At 40.0% G+C, this 20,838-nt stretch overlaps 1 protein-coding gene across 3 annotated transcripts in view; it reads left to right on the forward strand.

The window, feature by feature from the left end:
* The window catches only part of LOC111145180 (cilia and flagella associated protein 58), a 115,720-nt gene extending 104,914 nt beyond the window's left edge, over positions 1–10,806 (forward strand). For all 3 annotated transcript variants that reach the window (XM_022499894.1, XM_022499893.1, XM_022499892.1), the window contains 3 exons: positions 3,367–3,486; positions 5,811–5,944; positions 10,082–10,806. In XM_022499894.1, coding sequence (XP_022355602.1) covers positions 3,367–3,486; positions 5,811–5,944; positions 10,082–10,193 — 366 coding nt within the window. In that variant the 3' untranslated portion in view covers positions 10,194–10,806. The remainder of the gene's footprint in view (positions 1–3,366; positions 3,487–5,810; positions 5,945–10,081) is intronic.
* The last annotated feature ends 10,032 nt before the right edge of the window (positions 10,807–20,838 follow it).

A 20,838-nucleotide genomic window follows, 5' to 3' on the forward strand; every position in this document is an offset into this window, starting at 1 on the left:
AGTTGTTTAACTCTTAGAACTTTTTGACTTTGAATACTGCAACCGTTTTAATAGTAATTCACTCAGCTTCTTCACTTTTCTCCACACTTATGGTTCTCACTATTCAGTCACTCAGTTATTCTTTAGAATAAATCCATTTTGATTCCTTTTACAGCCTTGGGACAAAGAACAGGAAGTGGAGACAGGGGAAGACCTGGGTCACTGTCGGTGGAGGTCACATGTCCTGTTAGAGGGGGTGGGTGGAGCCCATTCAGCTGGCCTAGGTCCTGAGAGCTGGGAGCTGAGTCATGCTCTTACCTCTGCTTGTAATCCCCTGGCTGCCAACCAGATTTTACCTTCTGGCTCCATTCTACTGATAGTATCACGTAGCCTTTAGGAATTATGTAGTGCGATTTCCTCCAGATTCTTTCAAGGTTATAACACATCTTCAAACCCCAGAGGAGGCGTTGCATGGGAAAAGTGATTCTCGTGTATATCATGACTGGGTTTTTGACTTGTCACATTTTGGACTTTGGGACACACCATTCATTGCCGTTGACCTTGGGATTCTCACTTATGAGCCAAGGTAGCAATATTTGCTTCTTCCAGCCTCTCTCCTCTGTGTCTCTTTCCTCCCTGCCAAGAGCAGTTGAAAAGTGTTCCACCTGGGAAACAGTTGAAGGTTCTTGGAGTAAGATGATCTTTTCAGTTTAAGACGTTATTATATCCCAAACCAGATTGCTTCCTCCTCGTCTTCATGGGGTTCTTTACTTTTCAGGTCTACCCATATTCTGGTAGAGAGGAAGGGGAGCTGAAAGAAATGGACAAAACGGTTTTGTGGGCTTCTCCACATATTTATTACCCTCTCTAAATTGAATCTTGAAGCCTTGTCAGAAGTGTTATTTCTCCAACAGAGCAGGCATTAAGTGGCTATAGAAAATAAACTCACCTCCTGACATCTTTCCCATTGCTTGCTACATCCATTTACTGGGAAGATTATGTTGTAAGGTGTGACGGGAGGTGTTGTACAACAAAGGAAAACCACTGCTTTGTAATTCTATTTGTTCAAGTTTTCTTCTTTTGCACGGGCTTTTGGATTTCCTTGTCGTTTCTGGAATTATTTCTTAAATGGTGAGTATTGTTTTTGGATACATGTTTCTTCAGAATCTTAATCCATCCAACTAGTTCTTAAGTTACATACATTCTTTTGAAAGTAGAGTCATATTATTTGTGATAAAGTTTCTGTAATTTGGCCAGAGGGAAGAAAAATCTAAAACAAATGGTGACAATGAGTAGTTAATGAATTTTCTTCTACTGATTTTTTTTTTTTTAATGATTCTCATGTTCTCTGTCAAAAACACTATTTGATGACAATGCTAATACTTAGCTCTAGGTAAAAATTAGTTTCCATTTGCTTGGCCATGTCATTTATTAAGAGGGCTTTTACTTATTTTTTCTCTTTAACATAATTACCTTAAGGAAATAAATACATACAGAGACAAATGAATAGACACATTAGACTTTATCAATGTTTGTTCAAACTGTTGTAGTTTAGAGAAATGGGAATCCAGAACTGAGGTGCCTAAGAAATAAATCTTCCCTTGTATGTAGTTTCCCTAGTTCGAGTATCTGAAAACACATTACAAGCAATTAAACTTTAGGGTACAAATGGGAATTCTATATTGTTTGTTGGTTAAATTCAATTATGAAATTATGATTTGCTGTGGGTCCCTAGCAAGCCCTTTCTTTTAGTTCTATGAATGTGCACATCCTAGTTTTCTTGGCTTTTTACCTGTTCTCTCAAACTACTTCCAGATCTCAGTTCTTCCTATGTCATATTTCTTAAATGACTTGCTTTCTTTACTTCCTACTTCTGATTTGTTCTCTAGCCTCTGTGACTTTCGCTCCCCCAATGTTATTGCAGTGGTATCATCCTAAAAGGCCTCCCCCGAGGCCATTTTCAGTACCCCTTCTGTTTCTTCTCTTAGCCCATTGGATATCACTGACCACTCAAATCATGCTTCCCTTTGTAAACACTGCCATTTTCTAGCTGGGGGGCATTCAGTTACTCTCCCTTGTTCGTTTTCTCTCAGTCTTTCTTCTTTCCCTCCCCCAATATGCTGGCTCTCCCAAAGATCTCATTGTTCTGGTCCACCCTAAAGGCCATCCCTTGTTGACGGAGCCATTCTCATGGCTTTAGCCATGACCCACCATCAGTTCCAACTTGCTCTTTATTTTTTTTTTTTAAAGATTTTATTTATTTGACAGACAGAGATCACAAGCAGACAGAGAGGCAGGCAGAGAGAGAGGAGGAAGCAGGCTTCCTGCTGAGCAGAGAGCTCAATGTGGGGTTCGATCCCAGGAGCCTGGGATCATGACCTGAGCTGAAGGCAGAGGCTTTAACCCAGTGAGCCACCCAGGTGCCCCTCCAACTTGCTCTTTAGTTTGAACTCTGGGACCTCATTTTCAACTCCTCAATATCTAACAACACCTCAAGCTCAACATATCCAGACACCACCGATAATCAGAAGAGTCTGTGGGAACAGTTCTTTCCCCCTCCCCACAACCCTTCTTTCCTAGCCTCCCTGACTCCATTACCATCACCCTCCAGCCCCCAAGGTGTCCATATTAGAAGCCTTGGTGTCTTTAAGGTCCTGCTCCTTCCCTCTTTCCTTCCTTGTCTGACCTTTCACCAAATCCCACTGATTCTATCTCAGGAATGTCTTCACATCTACCTCTTTTCCATCCTAGTTGCCTTAGGTCCATCTCTTTTTATCTTCTGCTTATCCTGGTGCCCTGAGCAGTCTCCTCACTCTGTTCTCTGTCTTCCTGCTGGAGCTATTCCTCTGAAGACAAACCCAGGTGCAGCTCATCCTTTCCTCCCAAACCACACAGCCTAGAACCTACCTATGAGCCCAGCCTCTTCTCTCCACTTCTCCCTCCTTTGGTCCAGTGCTCCTACTGAACTAGAATCACTTCTCCCCTGTCCTGACTCTGAATCTTGGCCTCAAAACCTTTCCTTTCTCGCTCTGGGGAAAACTCCTACTCACTCTTCAAGCAACAGTTCAAAGGACATTTTTGCGAAAACTCCCCTATGTCCTACTTTTACTGGCCACAACACATGTCCAAATCTTCCATCACTGCCCTTGTCTCTCAGTCATGTGACCCTAAGTTTAGGTAGAGAGAGACTTTCCCTTGCTGGCCCAACTTAAGCCCTTGACCAGGGTTGTTTGGATGCACTCCTGATCAGATCTACGGTCAATGTGATCAGTGTGGCACTCTGAAGTGTCTTATGATGGTCCCAAGTTCTCCTGACCATGCTGGTAAAGGCACTTTTCCTGACTTGATGGGGCTGTTTATCTCCTTTGTGGTTTTGCTTTCTGCCAGGAAAAGGAGAAACTGTATGTGGAGCTGAAGCACATCCTGGCTCGACAGCCTGGTCCCGAGGCCGCCGAGCAACTACAGATCTATCGCCACACGCTGCGGGAGAAGACAAAGCAGCTGAAAGTAAGTGGGAGCCTCTGCCTTTTTCTGGCCACACGTGAGGGACCCAGACATGTCTGCTGTCTCGGTACAAGGAGCCGGTCTCCCAAACGTCACACACCATAGAGGTTGGCTTTTTTAGAATTCCAGTCCCAGGAGGAGCAGGACACATCTCAGAGCTGCCCCCCTGCAGCTAGACTAATAGACCCCACAATTCTCTGTTTTCTGAAAGAGGGAGGCAAGCAAGGGAAGAGTTGGAGAGAGGATGATGGTACCTGAATGGAAATTTGGGGGATGGGGTATATGGGGATGATCTCAAAATGAGTGAGGGCACTTGGAATGGGGGGGAGGGGAGAAGAGAGGAAATGTTTTAAAACCATCATCCCCTGAAGCAGACCACTGTGCCAAAGCAGGTTTGCGCTATTCCGTTCCCTCTGCAAAGCACAGGTTAGTCCCCGGACACCAGGGCCTTCCTTCATGACCATCTCTCGAATCAGTCGCTGTGAAAGGAAAGTAAAATCACTTTAGAATTCCGTTAGCATAAATTCCCTTCTAAGTGACTTCAGAAACAACTGGCGAGATGGAATGTTTTATTATTACACGTGCCTTTAAAAGTTTTCTCGGAAACGGTGTGTTCCCATTGTATCTGGAGCTCTACCTCCTAAGTGAGTTCTTAGGTATTCTGGGCATGTTGGGGAAGTCTTACACACATGCAAACACGGAATGTAGCACACGCCAGCTGAATTCCGGCACTTACCGGCACAACGAGGGTGATAATCATTACCTTTCTGCCTGGGGTAATATAGATGCTGTGCTCCTCCTACAGTTCTGATCCTTTCACAAATAAGACATTGTAAAATCACATCCTTCTACTTAAAAAAGGCAGATGAAACAGACGTGTAATTAGAACATTAATTTTCAACTTATCCCTCAATGTTGATTTCACCAGAGTATCCTGAGATGTAGTTCGAATTTTGCATGAGGCATAATCTTTTTGATTATTTTCATCCTTTTAAACAATTATATATTCCCAACAAAACAAAACAAAAGCTCATTTTCTCAGGAGTGGGTATAGATTAGAAAAGCACACGTCTGTCTTCACACTGCTGTCAGCCACATTCTGTGTTGGATTGCATTGCATGGCTCATTGGAGCTTTTGGCATTTTAACCCTTTAACTCAGGAGATCCAGAATTTTGCTCTGATGAAATGTGACCCCTGGTGGAAGAGGTTCAGAGGTGGTAGTCTCAGCCTGTCTCGTCTGCCAGTTTGTCCTCATTATCTGGGCTCTTTTAGGAAATGTGATATTCGTTGTTTGGAAACAGACCCTTTGTTCCTAATTGTTTAGCTATTAAGGCAGGTTTTCTCTCAACATGAAGGTCCTATTCTTTAGCTCACGATAGCTTAGAATCGTTTTCAAAGCGATGAAGGGAACACGTTCAGAAGCAGATGAACACCTAGAAGACAGAGATGTCCCTTTTGTGCAAATTTTTCAAACAGTGAGCAAGAGGGAAAATGAATCTTTCTGTTGCATGCCCCTTAGAATGGTAACCTTCTTTTCTTCCCTTTGGTTTCTGTGGGGTGCACTCCTCGCTTGGGCATGCTTTACGCAGTTTGTTCAGATGAGAGAATGCCCACTCTTCTCGCTCGGCTGAGACCAAGAGCATCTATGGGACACCAGAGTGGAAGAGGCAGCTGATCAGGGCTCCTCTCACACAGGCTTAAGACTCTCCCATGCGCATGTCGGCTCCCTGCTTCTCAGAGGGAAGCGTTGCGATGCTGGGAGAAAGAGCGAGCCTGTGAAGAGTCCCAAAGAGAACGGCGAAGAGGTGATAGACATTAGCAGAACAGCAACCTAGGAAAACACATACATTGAAGGCTTACTTGGTGGTGGTGATGGCGGGATGATTCCAGAATAATTTTTAACCATAATCCTCAAATGAATCACTCTCCCTAGTGATGACTTCGCTAAAGGCTCTTTAAAAAGGCTTTAAGCGCAGTTTGATACTGTATGCCTGCGCGTTTTTCTGTCTCTGCTCACAATATACCTGAAACCCATTACTCCATTCATGGGTAAGCCTGCTTGAATGTGGCCCAAGAGTTCTTCCAAGCAGAGGGTTCACCACGTTTGTCCCTGGGTTAGGAGTCTGCAGACCTCAGTCAGATTTTTACCTAGACGAGACCTTGAGAACTGGCAAAAGCGAGTGGATTAGCTGTTAAACTTGGGCGGGATTTTGTATTACTCACCCCATGGAGGTAAATGGCAGCAGATGAGAGAGAAAAAATTTTCAGGAAAGGGTATCGTTTCACTGTGTCTCTTCTGCTAATGCTGCTTTATTTGTCATGTTAGGTTTTGTCTTCAGAGCTGAATATGTATGAATCACAGAGCCAAGAATATAAATACGAGATCGAGAAACTTACCAATGAACTGATGAACTTGAAGAAGAAATACCTAGCACAGAAACGTAAAGAATACATTCAGAAGTAAGAATTATGTTCTTAATATTCAAATGTTCTTTTTTTAAAAATTCGAATCAGTTTAATAATTTGTTTAGCATCTTTTTAAAATTATTTTTTTATTTTTATTTATTTTTAAAAATTTTTAAAATTTATTTTCAGCGTAACAGTATTCATTGTTTTTGCACCACACCCAGTGCTCCATGCAATCCGTGCCCTCTCCAATACCCACCACCTGGTTCCCCCAACCTCCCACCCCCCTCCCCTTCAAAACCCTCAGATTGTTTTTCAGAGTCCATAGTCTCTCATGGTTCACCTCCCTTCAAATGTTCTTCTAATCTTGTTTTGCCTATTATCTGCTGATAAGAAGATAATTGGCAGACACTCACGGAGTCATGGAATCCATGGGGGTAAACTGAGGCACAGGGTGAACAAATGACATTCTACACATCCCCACTGGTTTGTGTCAGAGCAAGATGCATGTCTCATCTGATACAAAGGCCTCTCCTTAGGACCCGAGCAGGGATCCATTAATATCTGCTCATTGGTGGACCTCATATGGAGCAAAGGAAACATGGTGGGATTCTCCCCCCACCCCCCCACCCCTGCCATACCTCCCCCACACTGTTCTCATGGCTTGGAGATAATCATGCCATAACATTGTTTGCAACTGAGATTCACAATCATGCTTGAAAGCACATCTACATTTACAAACATAGGTAATTTTGCAAAGGAGTGGAGGGCGGGAAAGCTGTTCTTTCCAAGAACACAACTGTGATGAGTAACTTGTGGATCATTTTTACCTATGTTTTAGATAATCTGTCTCTGAACCATCTTTATGTCTAGTACTAGCTTCAGCATCTGCCAGGGGCGTGACGTGAGCTCTTACTCTCCAGGTTAACATTTTGGGTTTCAGGATGCCTACACATGGAAAGACAAATGTCTCTCCACTCGGATATCATCATTTGCCCAATGCTAGGGTGAGAGAGTGGGCCCCGGTGAATCAGTGGGTTCGAACCTCAGTTTGGCTGTGTGGCATTACCCAACTCATCCAGTTGATTCTGTAGTGGCTCACATTGGGGGTTTGAGTCAAGTTGGGTGTTTTGTCCACTTGGGCATTGCAGGGACCTGGTGAAAGAGGGGCGTCTGCCTGTGATTCGTGAGGGGCAAACAACAACAATAAAGTAACAGGATGCAAATAGATTTGCCAGGAAAAATTTGCCCTTCTTGTAAATCAGAATATTCCCTCATTCCACATTCAGAGGACAGCTTCTTGGTAGAATCAAATCCTGCCAAAAATTAGAGCTGATTTCAGTGGGTCTGTCTTGATGTATGGGACTGGCAACCATCTGGTTCAGAACCATTGGTGGGATTGGGTGAACATGTAGGTCTCCAGGCCCCATTCCCAGATGTTTGGATTCTGCGGGCTCTGAAGAATTTGCAGTTGAGTCACTCCTCACAGAAGCTGGAGAACCACTGATATTAATGGTGTGAATCAGTGCACGATGGGTGGAAACACAGTGGTTTTCTCTTAGGACAGTATGTTTGTGCCAATGGCTGGTTCCAGTGTGAGGCACGAGTCCAGTTCAATGGATTTCAAGCATTTTGATTGCAGTCTCTTATCAGTAAAACACTTTTGAACTTGTAGCTGCCCATGTATATGCATTCATATTAAATACACATTTGTTTTAGGTATTAAAATGAAATTTTTATTTTATTTTTTTAAAAAGATTATATTTATTTGACAGACAGAGATCACAAGTAGGCAGAGAGGCAGGCAGAGAGAGAGGAGGAAGCAGGCTCCCCGCTGAGCAGAGAGTCCAATGCGGGGCTCGATCCCAGGACGTTGGGACCATGACCTGAGCCGAAGGCAGAGGCTTTAACCCACTGAGCCACCCAGGCGCCCCAAAATTTTTATTTTAGAATAGTTTTCTATCTCTAACATATTTTAACTTGTCTACATTGCGTGCAAAATACTATTGTCACTCTTAGTGAAGTGAGTTTTTTTTTAATTTTTGAAAGACAAAATATGAATAGAATCTTAAATATCTTCTTTGCACTTCCCAGTGAGTCAGCTTAGTCATTTATAGAGTACATGCAACCATTTTGGAGAATAGCAGTCTAGTTTACACAGTTATAAACAACCAGCTTAGCTAAATAGTTAGTTAATTTTCTAGAGCTGACTAACTTCCCCACTTTGGTCGTGGAGTTTGGCCTGTTGACCTTATTGATCCCCCTCCCAGACACCCTCCACACAGTTTCTTGGACACAGAAGCCTGTGGAGCCAACAGAAATGCCCCTCTGTTGGCTCAGCCCCTCCCAGTGGTGCATCCACTAAAAGGGCCAGTAGGCCCCTTGTGGGTGCTTAAATTAAAATGGATTATAGCTAAGTCAAATTAAAAATTCAGTTTCTTAGGTACCCTAGTCACATTTCAACTGCTTAAATAGCCACATGGAAGTAGAGGGCACAGCACTGGTCTCTAGATAGAGAGCTTTGCCACAATCGTGGAAAGTTCTATTGGATAGCACAGCTCTAGAATCCTTGCTTTTACCAGTCCTTTTATTGCCCTAAAATGCTCATAACTGTAGCCACTCTGACCTGGTGAGGGTGTCATGGGCTGTTCCATGTTGGTGGGGATCTATACACTGGAGGTAGACAGAGAGAGGGGTTCGCAGGAGAAGAGCAAAGAGATTAAGGTGCTGAAGGGAAGTATGCTGAAGCAAGAACAAGGATGCGGAGAGGGTGTGGACTGGAAGGGAGGAGGCTAAAGGGGGCCACTGTGACGGTCTACGAATATATTACAAAGGTGATGTAAGGGAGGTATCATTCCCATCAGTCACCTTCGACCAAGCCAGTGTTGGTAAGCTGAAGTTCCTGCAGAGAGGGAAAGTTACGTTACTGAAGGCAAGAGAAGGATGGGGGAGCGGGCTGCCTGCATCCACCAGGCATCATGTGTGCGGGTTGCCAAGTACTAGAAAGAATCCTCTTTACCAGATCCAGTCAAGGCTAAAGCTTTTGTCCTACTTATGGAAGATGATTTTTTTATATATAATAATGAAATCAGTCCTGCCAAGAGACTGCTGGATTGATTAGCCAATCCTCTACAGGTTCTTTCCAAACAGAATAATTTAGAGTAGTCTCTGTGGATGATTTCCCTATACTTGCTCTTTATAAAATAGCAACTCATGCCATTTTTACCTTTGTGCCTTCTTCACTTTTCTCAAACATGTTTTTCATCATGTTTCCATCCTGATCTGCACCCTCATCCACCTGCCTCTCACTCCCCTGTCCCAGACCCCAGGCTGATCTTGAGTTTGCAGAACTAGCCAGATTCTTTCCCCAAAGGTGGAATTCTCACCCCCTAAGGTAAATCACTTCTAGTTGTCAAGTCTAATTTGGGTTTGGTCTTAGCGGTTAGCTTGATTTTTATTTTTAAAAAGGGATTCCAAAGATGTTTTCTGTAAGACCCTTAAATACACAATAAGGAATTTGTGTAATTTAAGCTACCTCTGCAGGAGACCTGAATGTGTATGTGTGTGAATGTGTGCGTATATGTATGTGTGTGTATTTTAAGGAGATACATTGTAGATTTTCCTTTATCTATTGCTGAAGGTGCTATCTTATCCATCTTTCTTAGATTTTCTTGTATCTTAAACTATTTCTAATAATAACTGCTGCTTGTCTAAAGTTACAGGAAAATTTGTATTTCATAAATATCCAGTTTTGATGAAGATACCTGTGTCTGTGGTAAATATTTATAAGTTTCCACTGAAACTTTGGGATATAGAAGTTGATAAATGATGAACAAGTCATTATAACTGAGCCAAGAGAAAGATTCTTCTGACTGATTTTGGAGCTAAACAAATGTTTTATAAAACAGGATGATGTTATAAGTGAGGAGTCTCAAGTCCAAAGTGATTGAGTTATAATGAGGTCTTATGTCCACATTTAGATCAACATTAGGAGGGTACCTTTAACTGTGTCTTTCCCTAATTCTTTGTGTTATCAGTGAACACCTAATTAGATTTAATCACCTTGTCTAAAACTGAAAGCTTTAATCAAAGCAGTTTTCAGTGGCTAACTCACCTAGGAACTTAAAGAACACCAAACTTAGAGGAAGAAAAAGATGCTAAGGAAGTTAACTTTTCCTTCCTGTCTTGCAGAAATAAGGACAGAGTACCCACGGATAACACCTTCTCAATGGCCAAGCCAACTGGCCCTCGTTTTACTGGGGGTGGATTTCCCCTCAACAGACCATCCCAAGTGAAGTCCTAGCCCGGAGCTCCTGGCTGGGTGCATTTGAACAGCTCATGACATTCACTTTGGAACATTTTGGAGGAATCTCTTTCAAATCCCTTGGATCCCAAATATTTAGAGAAATCAGTGCTCAAATTCCAGGATAAAAAGAAATGCAAAACTATCATCGTCATGTCCATATTAGAGTGATGACATTCTACTTGGTCCTCATGGCTATTAACAGACTGTAATTATATCATTCAGTTAAGCTGACGCATTGCAAAAAGCCAATCTTTTGTGACTACCACACCGATTGATTTGAAAGGCACCACGTTGCCAAGCACTCGGTAGAGATGAAATTTTGGATCTGAATTTCTCTATTATAAACTTTGGTGTATATGCTTTACATTTAAAAATATTTTAAAAATGCAGTGTGTTTCTTATTAATAAGAATCTATCTTAATTATTCCTCATTACCAAGTCATGGCATGAGGTGAGAAAAAAAAAAGGACAAACTCTCAAATATTTAAAACGTGTTTTGAGAATGATTTCTATGTGGAATTTCTTTTCAGGCCTGGGGTATGAATCTATTCCAAAGAGACATACTAATAAATACTTCATCATAAAAAATAAAAAAGAACCTTTGTAGAGATTTTGGTCTTTGCTTTGGTAGAGTATGTAATTAAAGTTTAAAAACTACTTTGAGAAATGTTTAACATAAGGATTTGATTCAGAGGAACCAAGACTTTAAAATGAAGGGTTTTGGCTGGCTTCCTCTGATGGCCTTGTGTTTCTTAGACCTCCCACTTGGAGAACGGAGTTATGTTAGGACAAGGGTCTGTTTGGCTTTCAGGCATCAGGTCAACATTTAGGGTCATTGAATCCACTGTATTGTCTTTCTGGTGAAGCCACAGTTATGTGGACTTCAGTTCAAAGTTTCCCCACTAAGAGAGTTCCTTCAGGAATGTTATGTGAGGACACTCTGGTCATCTCTCTCACAAGAGCTTGACCTCTGTGTTGTTTTAAACTATAACGGAGTGGAGTAAACCACTCAAGGATAAGGACAGTATAAGTGGATCATTCCATTTGTGCAATAGGACCAAGGTTCCCACTGCAAGGAGCAAGAGACTTAATGACCACAAGATGCTTGTTCAGATCATACAGAGGGGTGGGATTTTAGAGCGATCATCTGCATATTCTGCTGTCCTTCTCAATTCACCCCCAGCAACAGCTCCAAAGCAATGATGACCGTGAAGTGATTTATTATGAAATGATCCCAGGAAACCCTCTAATAGTGGGGAAGTAGGTCAGAGAAGGGAAGGAAATCAAGCTAGGGTGCAATTTCAAGTCAAGTTCCTTGGTGGGAGACTGGCTGCATTTTGCAGTGGGCCCTGGAGACAATGTAATCACAGGTCAGAGTTGTCCCTGTTTAGGGGTTAAGGGAGCTAGAGTGTTTATGAGCCCCATGCAGGCAGTCACTGGTCAAAGACTGCCCTGCAGGGGGGCCTTCTCCCTGCAGGCAAAGCAGGGTCTGGCAGCCTGTGGGCATCCATGAGACAGAAATGGCGTTTGCTGACTGTCAGCAGTGAAAATGCTAAGGGCTGGGGCAAGAGGGTTAGGCAGTGCCATCCTCTGTTGCTTTTCCTGCAGGGTCCCAGGAGAAGGACAGATGGGACTCACCCTGCACTGGAGCTGGTGACCCTGTGGTAGGGGTGGTCATCAACTCTTTGTGTACCATATGGGAGGGTGGAGGATAGTTATGGACCTTAGAGAATTTGCCAAGAGAACCTTAAACATGAAGAATCACACTGGGACCATTTCCATTATTGGAAAAATCACTGGTGATATCTTACCTCAGCGCCGTATTTTTTTAGACAAAGGACATTTGCAGGTAAGTAAAAGTTATGACACATGTACAACACTGGAGATTTTCCTGTCCATTCAGGGACATTTTGCAGTCTATCCATAGCCACTGTCCTTCCAAGCCCTTGGGTAGCTTTATAAGAGGTTCACTTCTCTAGGGAAAGGGGGTCTATGATTCTTGATCTATCCCAGTATGGCAAAGACTTTGGAGGCAGATGCTGAGTTTGAGTTCTGGCGTACCATAACAATGAGTTGTTTTGAGGATTAAATGAATGAATGCAGAGGTAAGATTAGAACAATATCAGGCATATGGTGACTGTTTAATATCTGCCATTATTATTATTACATAGAAATAACATGTTTTGAAATTAGAGAATAAATGATGTTTATGACACTACAATGTTGAGATGGAATTGGACTTGGTAGTGTGATTTATAGTTGAATATCTTGCAGAAATGCCTTATTGGCTACCTCATGAAAAATTCTGTATATTTCGTTTGTAACTGTGATTTGTAGGCAGAATCTTCACCTTCAGAAACCAGAGCTTCCAGAGGGAAAGACCCTGGTGGCCTCTAGCTGCCACCTTCTTGTTTTTCCTCCATGGGATGGAGAAGGACAGTGAGTTTCTGTGGATGACAGAGGTCCCATGAACCAAGGTGGCGTGGGCTCTGGGAGATGACAGGGCAGCTCAGGATGGCTCAGTATGCTTATGTTCAAACATAGGAGGAGTAAATTAAGGCTTGAAAAGGTGGAAGATACTGTCGCTGCTTCTCATTTCCTGCACACCCTGACAGCCCAGGGTGTTAGAAGCAATAACTATTTAGGTACAGGTGTTCCTTCCATAGCCACAGTACAAAAATGAGTGTTTAAAAACACTGGGATTTGCAAATCATTAAAGATAACTGTGAACTCACAGTGGGCTGAGGTGATTTTAAAATCACAAATTTGAGCTCCATTGTAAAGCAACATTAGGAGATCATACAGTAGCATCATTTTACCCTGGGGTTTTCAGAGTTTCAGAAAGAAGTCATGTTGCTAAACCAGCCACTGACTCTCCACTGGGCTGATGGGGAGCTGGCATGGTTTCTCTGTGGATGGAGAGAGACATGATAAAAGGGACTCCCTGGTCATTATTTGCTGATCAGAGTTTCTCAGTGACTGCTCTCATCGACAGGTTTTTATTGTGCTTACCTCTAAAGAAATTGCCCAGAGCAAAGGTTTGTTGCTGTGATAAGCCCTAGAGATGGAGGTAGTTATGCTAAGAGGAGGCAGTAGCAAATCTCTGGTCATGGGCTGTAATTTTGCTATAAAAATTTATCCAGGGTTGATAATTATCGTTTGATCTCCTGGCTGGCTCAGTCAAATTCTGAAGTTTGACCTAGGCCAGGATACTCTTGGAAAATACTCAAGAATGAATTTTGAGCAATTGGCATTTCAGAGCCTGGGCTATTTGAGGAAAGATACTAGGCCTCTTAGGAAACACAATCAATTATATGGAGATCTAGCTGGAAGAGGAGCAAAGGGAGGGCATTTTAAAATATTAAAATGGTAAACTAGTTTAAAAATATATCTCACTATTTTCTTTGTAGTGGATGGGAAATATTTTTATGGCATTATCCATTTTTAACTCCTAATTCAATGCTGTTTTAGTACACCATTTCTCATATCTATTATTTAAAACTTCCATTAGGATTTTGAGACCTGTTAGAATTTTATAACAGTATGAAATGTGATACCAACAGGGTATCATTTTTCTTTTTTATAATTAAAGACAGGGTTTTTTTCCCTTTATTTTAAAGTACGTGATTGAAAATATGGATAGAATGTTAGAAGATACGAATGAGCAAAAAAGAAAAGGGTATCAACAATCTCACCATCTGTTGATAAATGGTGTTTCCTGGGACCAACACTCCTCTCATTCCCATGGGTTGGCTGTTCCAGTCGTTCATGCCCACCATTTGTTCTGACCGATGGTGCTTATAATTCTCAATTGTTAAATGTTTTGAATATTACCTTTGAAATACTACCGTTTTATAATCTTGAGTGTGTCTTCCTGGACTTTAAAAATAAGTATATATAAATATATTTTGTTTCTAAAAATCAAAGACAAAATTGAGATATAATTTACTTATTTTTTTTTAATTTTATTTATTTATTTATTTGACAGACAGAAATCACAAGTAGGCAGAGAAGTAAGCAGAGAGAGGGGAGGAAGCAGGCTCCCTGCTGAGCAGAGAGCCGGATGCGGGGCTCCATCCCAGGACCCTGGGATCATGACCGGAGCTGAAGGCTGAGGCTTTAACCCACTGAGCCACCCAGGTGCCCCAGAGATATAATTTATTTATAACAAAAGCACATATTTAAAGTGTAAATGTTTAGTAGCTTGTGACAAATGCAAATACCCAAATAACTACTGCCACAATCACCACCTTTCAAGAATGCCCTTATGTCCCTTGGCAGTCTATGGTCATAGCCCCCATCCAGCCTAAGCAACGATGGATCTGTTTTTCATCATTATATGTTAGTTATGTCTTTCTTAGAATTTCATATAAGTGAAATCATACCTTATATACTCTTCAGTGCCTGGCCTTTTCTCATGTAGTATGTTTTTGAGATTTACCTATGTTGTTGTGTATAACAGTAATTTACTCATTTTTATTGCTGAGTAATATTCCATTACACTGACATAATACAATTTGTCTATTAATTGACCTGTTGATGGAAATTCAGATTGTTTCCAGGGTTTAGTTATCATGAATCAAGTTGCTATGAACATTTAGGTACCAGTCTATATGTGAACGAATAATTCATTTCTCTTGGGTAAATGCTGAGGAATGAAACTGCTGGATCAAAAGGTAAGTGTAGGGCACCCGGGTGGCTCAATGGGTTAGGCCTCTGCCTTCAGCTTGGGTCATGATCCCAGGGTCCTGGGATCGAGTCTTGCATCGGGCTCTGCTCAGCAGGGAGCCTGCTTCCCCCTCTCTCTCTCTGCCTGCCTCTCTGCCTACTTGTGATCTCTGTCTGTCAAATAATAAATAAAATTTTTTAAAAAAGGTAAGTGTACATTTAACATGATAAGAAACTGTTGGACTGTTTTCCTAACTGATAGGACCATTCTACATTCCTACCAATGATGTGCGTCAATGGCGATTACTCCAATCCTTGTCAGTATTCAGTATTGTCAGCATTTTTTCAGTCATTCTTTTGGATATATAGTGATAGCTCATATTTAAATTTATATTTCCTGATAATAATGTCCAGCATTTTTTCATGTACTTTTGGTCATTCACATGTGAAGTGCCTTCAAATCTTTTGCCTATTTTTTTTTATTATATTAAGTTGTAGAAATTTTTTGTATATTCTGGATACAAAATCTTTGTCAGATAGATGGATTGCAAATATTTTCATTCAGCTTGTGGCTTATCTTTCCATTTTCTTAACAGTGTATTTTGAAGAGCAGACATTTAAAATTTTAATAAGGTCTAATTTATTTTTATTTTCTTATGTGATTTATACTTTTCTAAGTAATTTGTGCCTCTTCCAAGACAGTAATGATTTTTTAACCTGTGTTTTTTTTTTTTTTAGAAATTTCAGCTTCTATGTTTGTATTTATGATCCATTTGGAGTTAATTTTATGTTTGGTGTAAGGTTAGAATAGAGGTTCATTTTTGTTCCATGTGGATATCCAGTTGTTCAACACCATTTGCCGAAAAGACTATCCTTTTCCTGTTGAATTGCCTTGGAACACTTGTAGAAAATCTATTGACTATTTGTCTAGTTCTGTTTACGAACTCTCTGTTCTGTTCTGTAGTTCGTGTTTGTCTCTCTTGATAATAGCTTTATGTTAACTCTTAAAATTAGATTGTGTAAGATTTTCAACTTTTTTCTTCTTTAGAATTATTTTTTTATTATTCTAGATCCCTTGCATATCTATATACAACTTAGAATCAGCTTGTCTATTTCTCCAACAAAGTCTGCTGGGAATTTGGGTGGGACTGTGCTGAATCTATAGATGGATTTGGGGAGAACTGTCATTTTAACAATATTGAGGCTTTCTTTTTTTTTTTTTTTTAAGATTTTATTAATTTATTTGACAGAGAGAGAGAGCACACAAGCAGGGGGAGCAGCAGGCAGAGGGAGGAGAGGCAGAGGCTCCCTGCTGAGCAGAGAGCCTGATATGGGGCTCCATCCCAGGACCCAGAGATCATGACCTGAGTCAAGGGCAGATGCTTAACCGACTGAGCCACCCAGGCACCCCAATATTGAGGCTTTCAATCCATGACTATAGTATATGTTCTCATTTATTTAGATAGTTTTAAATTTCTCTCAGCAACTTCTTGTATTTTTCAGTGTATGGCTATTGCACATATTTTATTAAATTTATGTCTAAGTATTTTGCATTTTCTGATGTTACTATAAACAGTATTTAAATTTTTAGTTACCATTTGTTATTAGTATGTAGAAATGCAACTGGGCTTTTTTTTGATATATTATTTTGTATTCTAGGGTGTTGCTTAATTAATTAGTTTCATAGCTTTTTGGGATTATGTAAAATTTTCTATGAACATAATCATGTTTTCTACAAATATAGATAGTTTCTCTTTGTTCCCAATCAGTATTCTTTTTTCTCATAATACTATACTTGTACTGGCCAGGAATTTAATACAATGTTAAACTGAAGTGGTGAGAGCAACATCTCTGCTCTGTTCTTGATGTTAGGGGGCAACCCTTCATCATGAAGTATGATGTTAGCTGTAGGATTTTCATAGATGCCTTTTATTGGGCTGAGGAAGTTCCCTTTTATTTCTTGTTTGCTAAGATATTTTAATCATGCATGTATATTGAATTTTATCAATTTTTTTGTATGTATTGAGATAATCATACTTCCTCCTATATTTTGTTAACATGGTAAACCACTTTGATTTTCAAGTGTTAAGCCATTTTTGCCTTTTTTGGGGTAAAACCTACTTTGTCATATTAATGTATTCATATTTTGTTGAATTAGACTTACTAATATTTTGTTAAGGATTTTTACAACTATACTTAAGAGGTTCATTGGTCTATAGTTTTCTTGTGATAGCTTTTTATGGTTTCGGTGTTAAGATTTTGCTGGCCTCATAAGGTGAATTGGGAAATGCTTCCTTTCCTCTTTCTCCTGAAACAGTTTGTGTAGAATGGATATTATTTCTTCCTTAAATATTAAATATAACTTGCCAGCTAAAGTAATCTAAAATTATAATTTTTCTTGTGTGAAGTTTTTTTTTAAAGGTATATAGAATTTTCTTAATGATTTTATTTATTTATTTGACAGACAGAGATCCCAAGCAGGCAGAGAGAGAGGAGAAAGCAGGCTCCCCTCAGAGCAGAGAGCCCGATGTGGGGCTCGATCCCAGGACCGTGGGATCATGACCTGAGCTGGAGGCACAGGCTTAACCCACTGAGCCACCCAGGCACCCCTCTTGTGTGAAGGTTTTTAAATAGTTATAAGGTTATTCAGTTTTTCTCTTCCATCACTTTTTATAATTTGTGTCTTTGAAGGCATTCATGTATTTCATATAAGTTGTTTAATTTATTGACACAAAATTGTTCAAAAATATTCTTATACTACTCCAAACACTGATAAGTTCTGAACAAATGTTTCCTATTTCATTCTGGATATAGGTAATTTGAATCTTCCCTCTTTTTTCATATTATATTATATTATATTATATTATATTATATTATATTATACTGTATGTCAGAGAGAGAGAGAGAGAGAGAGAGAGAGAGGCAGAGGCAGAGGGAGATGCAGGCTCTCCACCAAGCAAGGAACCCGATGTAGGACTGAATCCCAGGACCCTGAGATCATGACCTGAGTTGAAGGCAAACACTTAACTGAGCCACCCAGGCATCCCTCTTATTTTTTCTTTATGAGAGTCTAGCTAAAGTTTATCAACAAAATTTTATTGATATTTCTAAAAAGAACCAGCTCTTTATTTCTTTAATTATTCTCTAATGTCAGTTTTTTATTTCATTGACTTCTGCTCTAATACTAGTATTCCACTCATTTTGGGTTTAATTGGGTTTAATTTTCTCTTGTTCTTACAGCTTCTTACAGTAATTGATTTTAGCCCTTTCCTTTTTTTAAAAATAATAGCCTTTAAAGCTTCACATTTTCCTCTAAACTCCGCTTTTAATGCATCCCACTCATTTTAATATGTTATGTTTTCATTATTATTCAGTTTAATTAGTTTCTACCTTTTAAAATGACTATTTCTTTTACTCATGGGGTGTTTAGAATCATGTTTTTAAATTTGCAAACATTTAGGTACTTTTCCGGGTAGCTTTTGTTAATTTTTAATTTAATTCCGTGGTCATCAAAGAACATATTCTGTATACTTTATTTCATTTTACTATTTTATTTTATTTTATTTATTTCCTGTATAGTTAACATATAGTGTTGTATTAATTTCAGGTGTACAATAGAGTGATTCAATAATTCCATACATCGCCCAGTGTTCGTCATGACAAGTGCCGCCCTTAATCCTTATGACCTACTTCACCATTCACTCACCATCCTGAAAAATTGGAATCATTTCAAATTTATGGGCCAGAATATGGATTATCTTGTTTCTTGTTCTATGTGCTCTTGAAAAGGGTATGTATTTTGCTTCTGTTGGGTGGAGTGTTGTATAAATGTCAATTAGGTAAAGCTGTTGCTAGTCTAAATTTTTACTGATTTTCGTACTTGTTTTATTGATTACTGCGAGTGGACTGTCAAATCTCCAAATGTGATTGTGGTTTTCTCTGTCCTCTCACTGTTAGTTTTTGCTGCATGGATTTTAAAGCTTTAAATAGTGCATAAATATTTAGGATTATGTCTTCTTGATAAATTGATCTTTTTATTATGAAATATCTCTATTTCTGATAATAAAAGTCTACCTTGTCTAATATTAATATAGTCACTCCAGAAGCTTTATTATTGTTTTCATATTATATTTTTATATCATATATTTCATAAATATTTCATATATCATATATTTCATATACTGTTTTCATATTACATTTTTTCATGTCCTTTTTTAAAAAGATTTATTTATGTACTTTAGAGAGAGCACAAGCAGGAGCAGCAGAGTGAGAGGGAGAATCTCAAGCAGACTCCATACTGAGAGCAGAGCCTGATGTGGGGCTTGAACTCATGACACTGAGATTATGACCTGAGGGGAAATTAAGAGTTGGACACTCAACTGACTATGCCACCCAGGCACTCCCATATCCTTTTACTTTTAAGGTATTGGTATCCTTATATTAAAATATGCTCGTTATAGGTAGAATATAGTGGAATATTGCTTTTTTTCCAGTTCAGTGTGGCCATCTTGACCTTTTTAATTAGCATATAATGTATTATTTGCCCCAAGGGTACAGGTCTGTGAATCATCAGGCTTACATATTTCACAGCACTCACCATAGCACATACCCTCCCCAATGTCCATAACTCAGCCACCCTATCCCTAACGCCCTACCTACCAGCAACCCTCAGTTTGTTTTGTGAGATTGAGTCTCTTGTGGTTTGTTTCCCTACTGATCCCATCTTGTTTCATTTTTTCCCTCCCTACCCACCACGACTCCCTGCCCTGCCTCTCAAATTCCTCATATCAGAGAGATCATATGATAATTGTTTTTCTCTGATTGACTTACTTCGCTTAGGATAATACCCTCTAGTTCCAACGTGTCTTTGCAAATGGCAAGATTTCCTTTCTCCTGATGGCTGCATAGTATTCCATTATATATCTATCTATACATACATACATACCACATATTCTTTATCCATTCATCTGTGGATGGACATCTAGGTTCTTTCCATAGTTTGGCTATTGTGGACGTTGCTGCTATAAACATTCGGGTGCATATGACCCTTCTGATCACTACATTCGTATCTTTAGGGTAAATGCCCAGTAGTGTGATTGCTGGGTCATAGGATAGCTCTATTTTCAAATTTTTGAGGAACCTCCCTGCTGTTTTCCAGAGTGGCTGCACCAGCCTGCATTCCCAACAACACTGTAGGAGGGTTCCCCTTTCTCCGCATCTTCTGCCAACATCTGTCATTTCCTGACTTGTTAATTTTAGCCATTCTGACTGGTGTGAGGTGGTATCTCATTATGGTTTTGATTTGTATTTCCCTGATGCTAAGTGATGTGGAGCACTTTTTCATGTGTCTGTTAGCCATCTGGATGTCTTCTTTGCAGAAATGTCTGTTCATGTCCTCTGCCCATTTCTTGATTGGATTATTTGTTCTTTCGGTGTTGAGTTTGATAAATTCTTTCTAGATTTTGAATACTGGCCCTTTATCTGATATGTCATTTGTGAATATTTTTTCCCATTCTGTCAGTTGTCTTTTGGTTTTTTTGACTGCTTCCTTTGCTGTGCAAAAGCTTTTGACCTTGATGAAGTTCCAGTAGTTCATTTTTGCCCTTGCTTTCCTTGCCTTTGGTGATGTTTCTAGGAAGAAGTTGCTGTGGCTGAGGTTGAAGAGGTTGCTGCCTGTGTTCTCCGCAAGAATTTTGATGGATTCCTGTCTCACATTGAGGTCTTTCATCCATTTTGAGTCTACTTTGTGTGGGGTATAAGGAAATGGTCAAGTTCCATTTTTCTGCATGTGGCTGTCCAATTTTCCCAACACCATTTGTTGAAGAATGTTGGGCATTCTTTCCTGCTTTGTCAAAGATAGTTGACCATAGAGTTGAGGGTCTATTTCAGGGCTCTCTATTATGTTCCATTGATCTCTATGTCTGTTTTTGTGCCAGTACCATACTGTATTGATGATGACAGCTTTGTAATGGAG

Source organism: Enhydra lutris, unplaced genomic scaffold, assembly GCF_002288905.1.
Source record: "Enhydra lutris kenyoni isolate GAN:26980312 unplaced genomic scaffold, ASM228890v2 scaffoldscaffold12, whole genome shotgun sequence".
In the NCBI taxonomy this organism is placed as follows: Eukaryota; Metazoa; Chordata; class Mammalia; order Carnivora; family Mustelidae; genus Enhydra; species Enhydra lutris.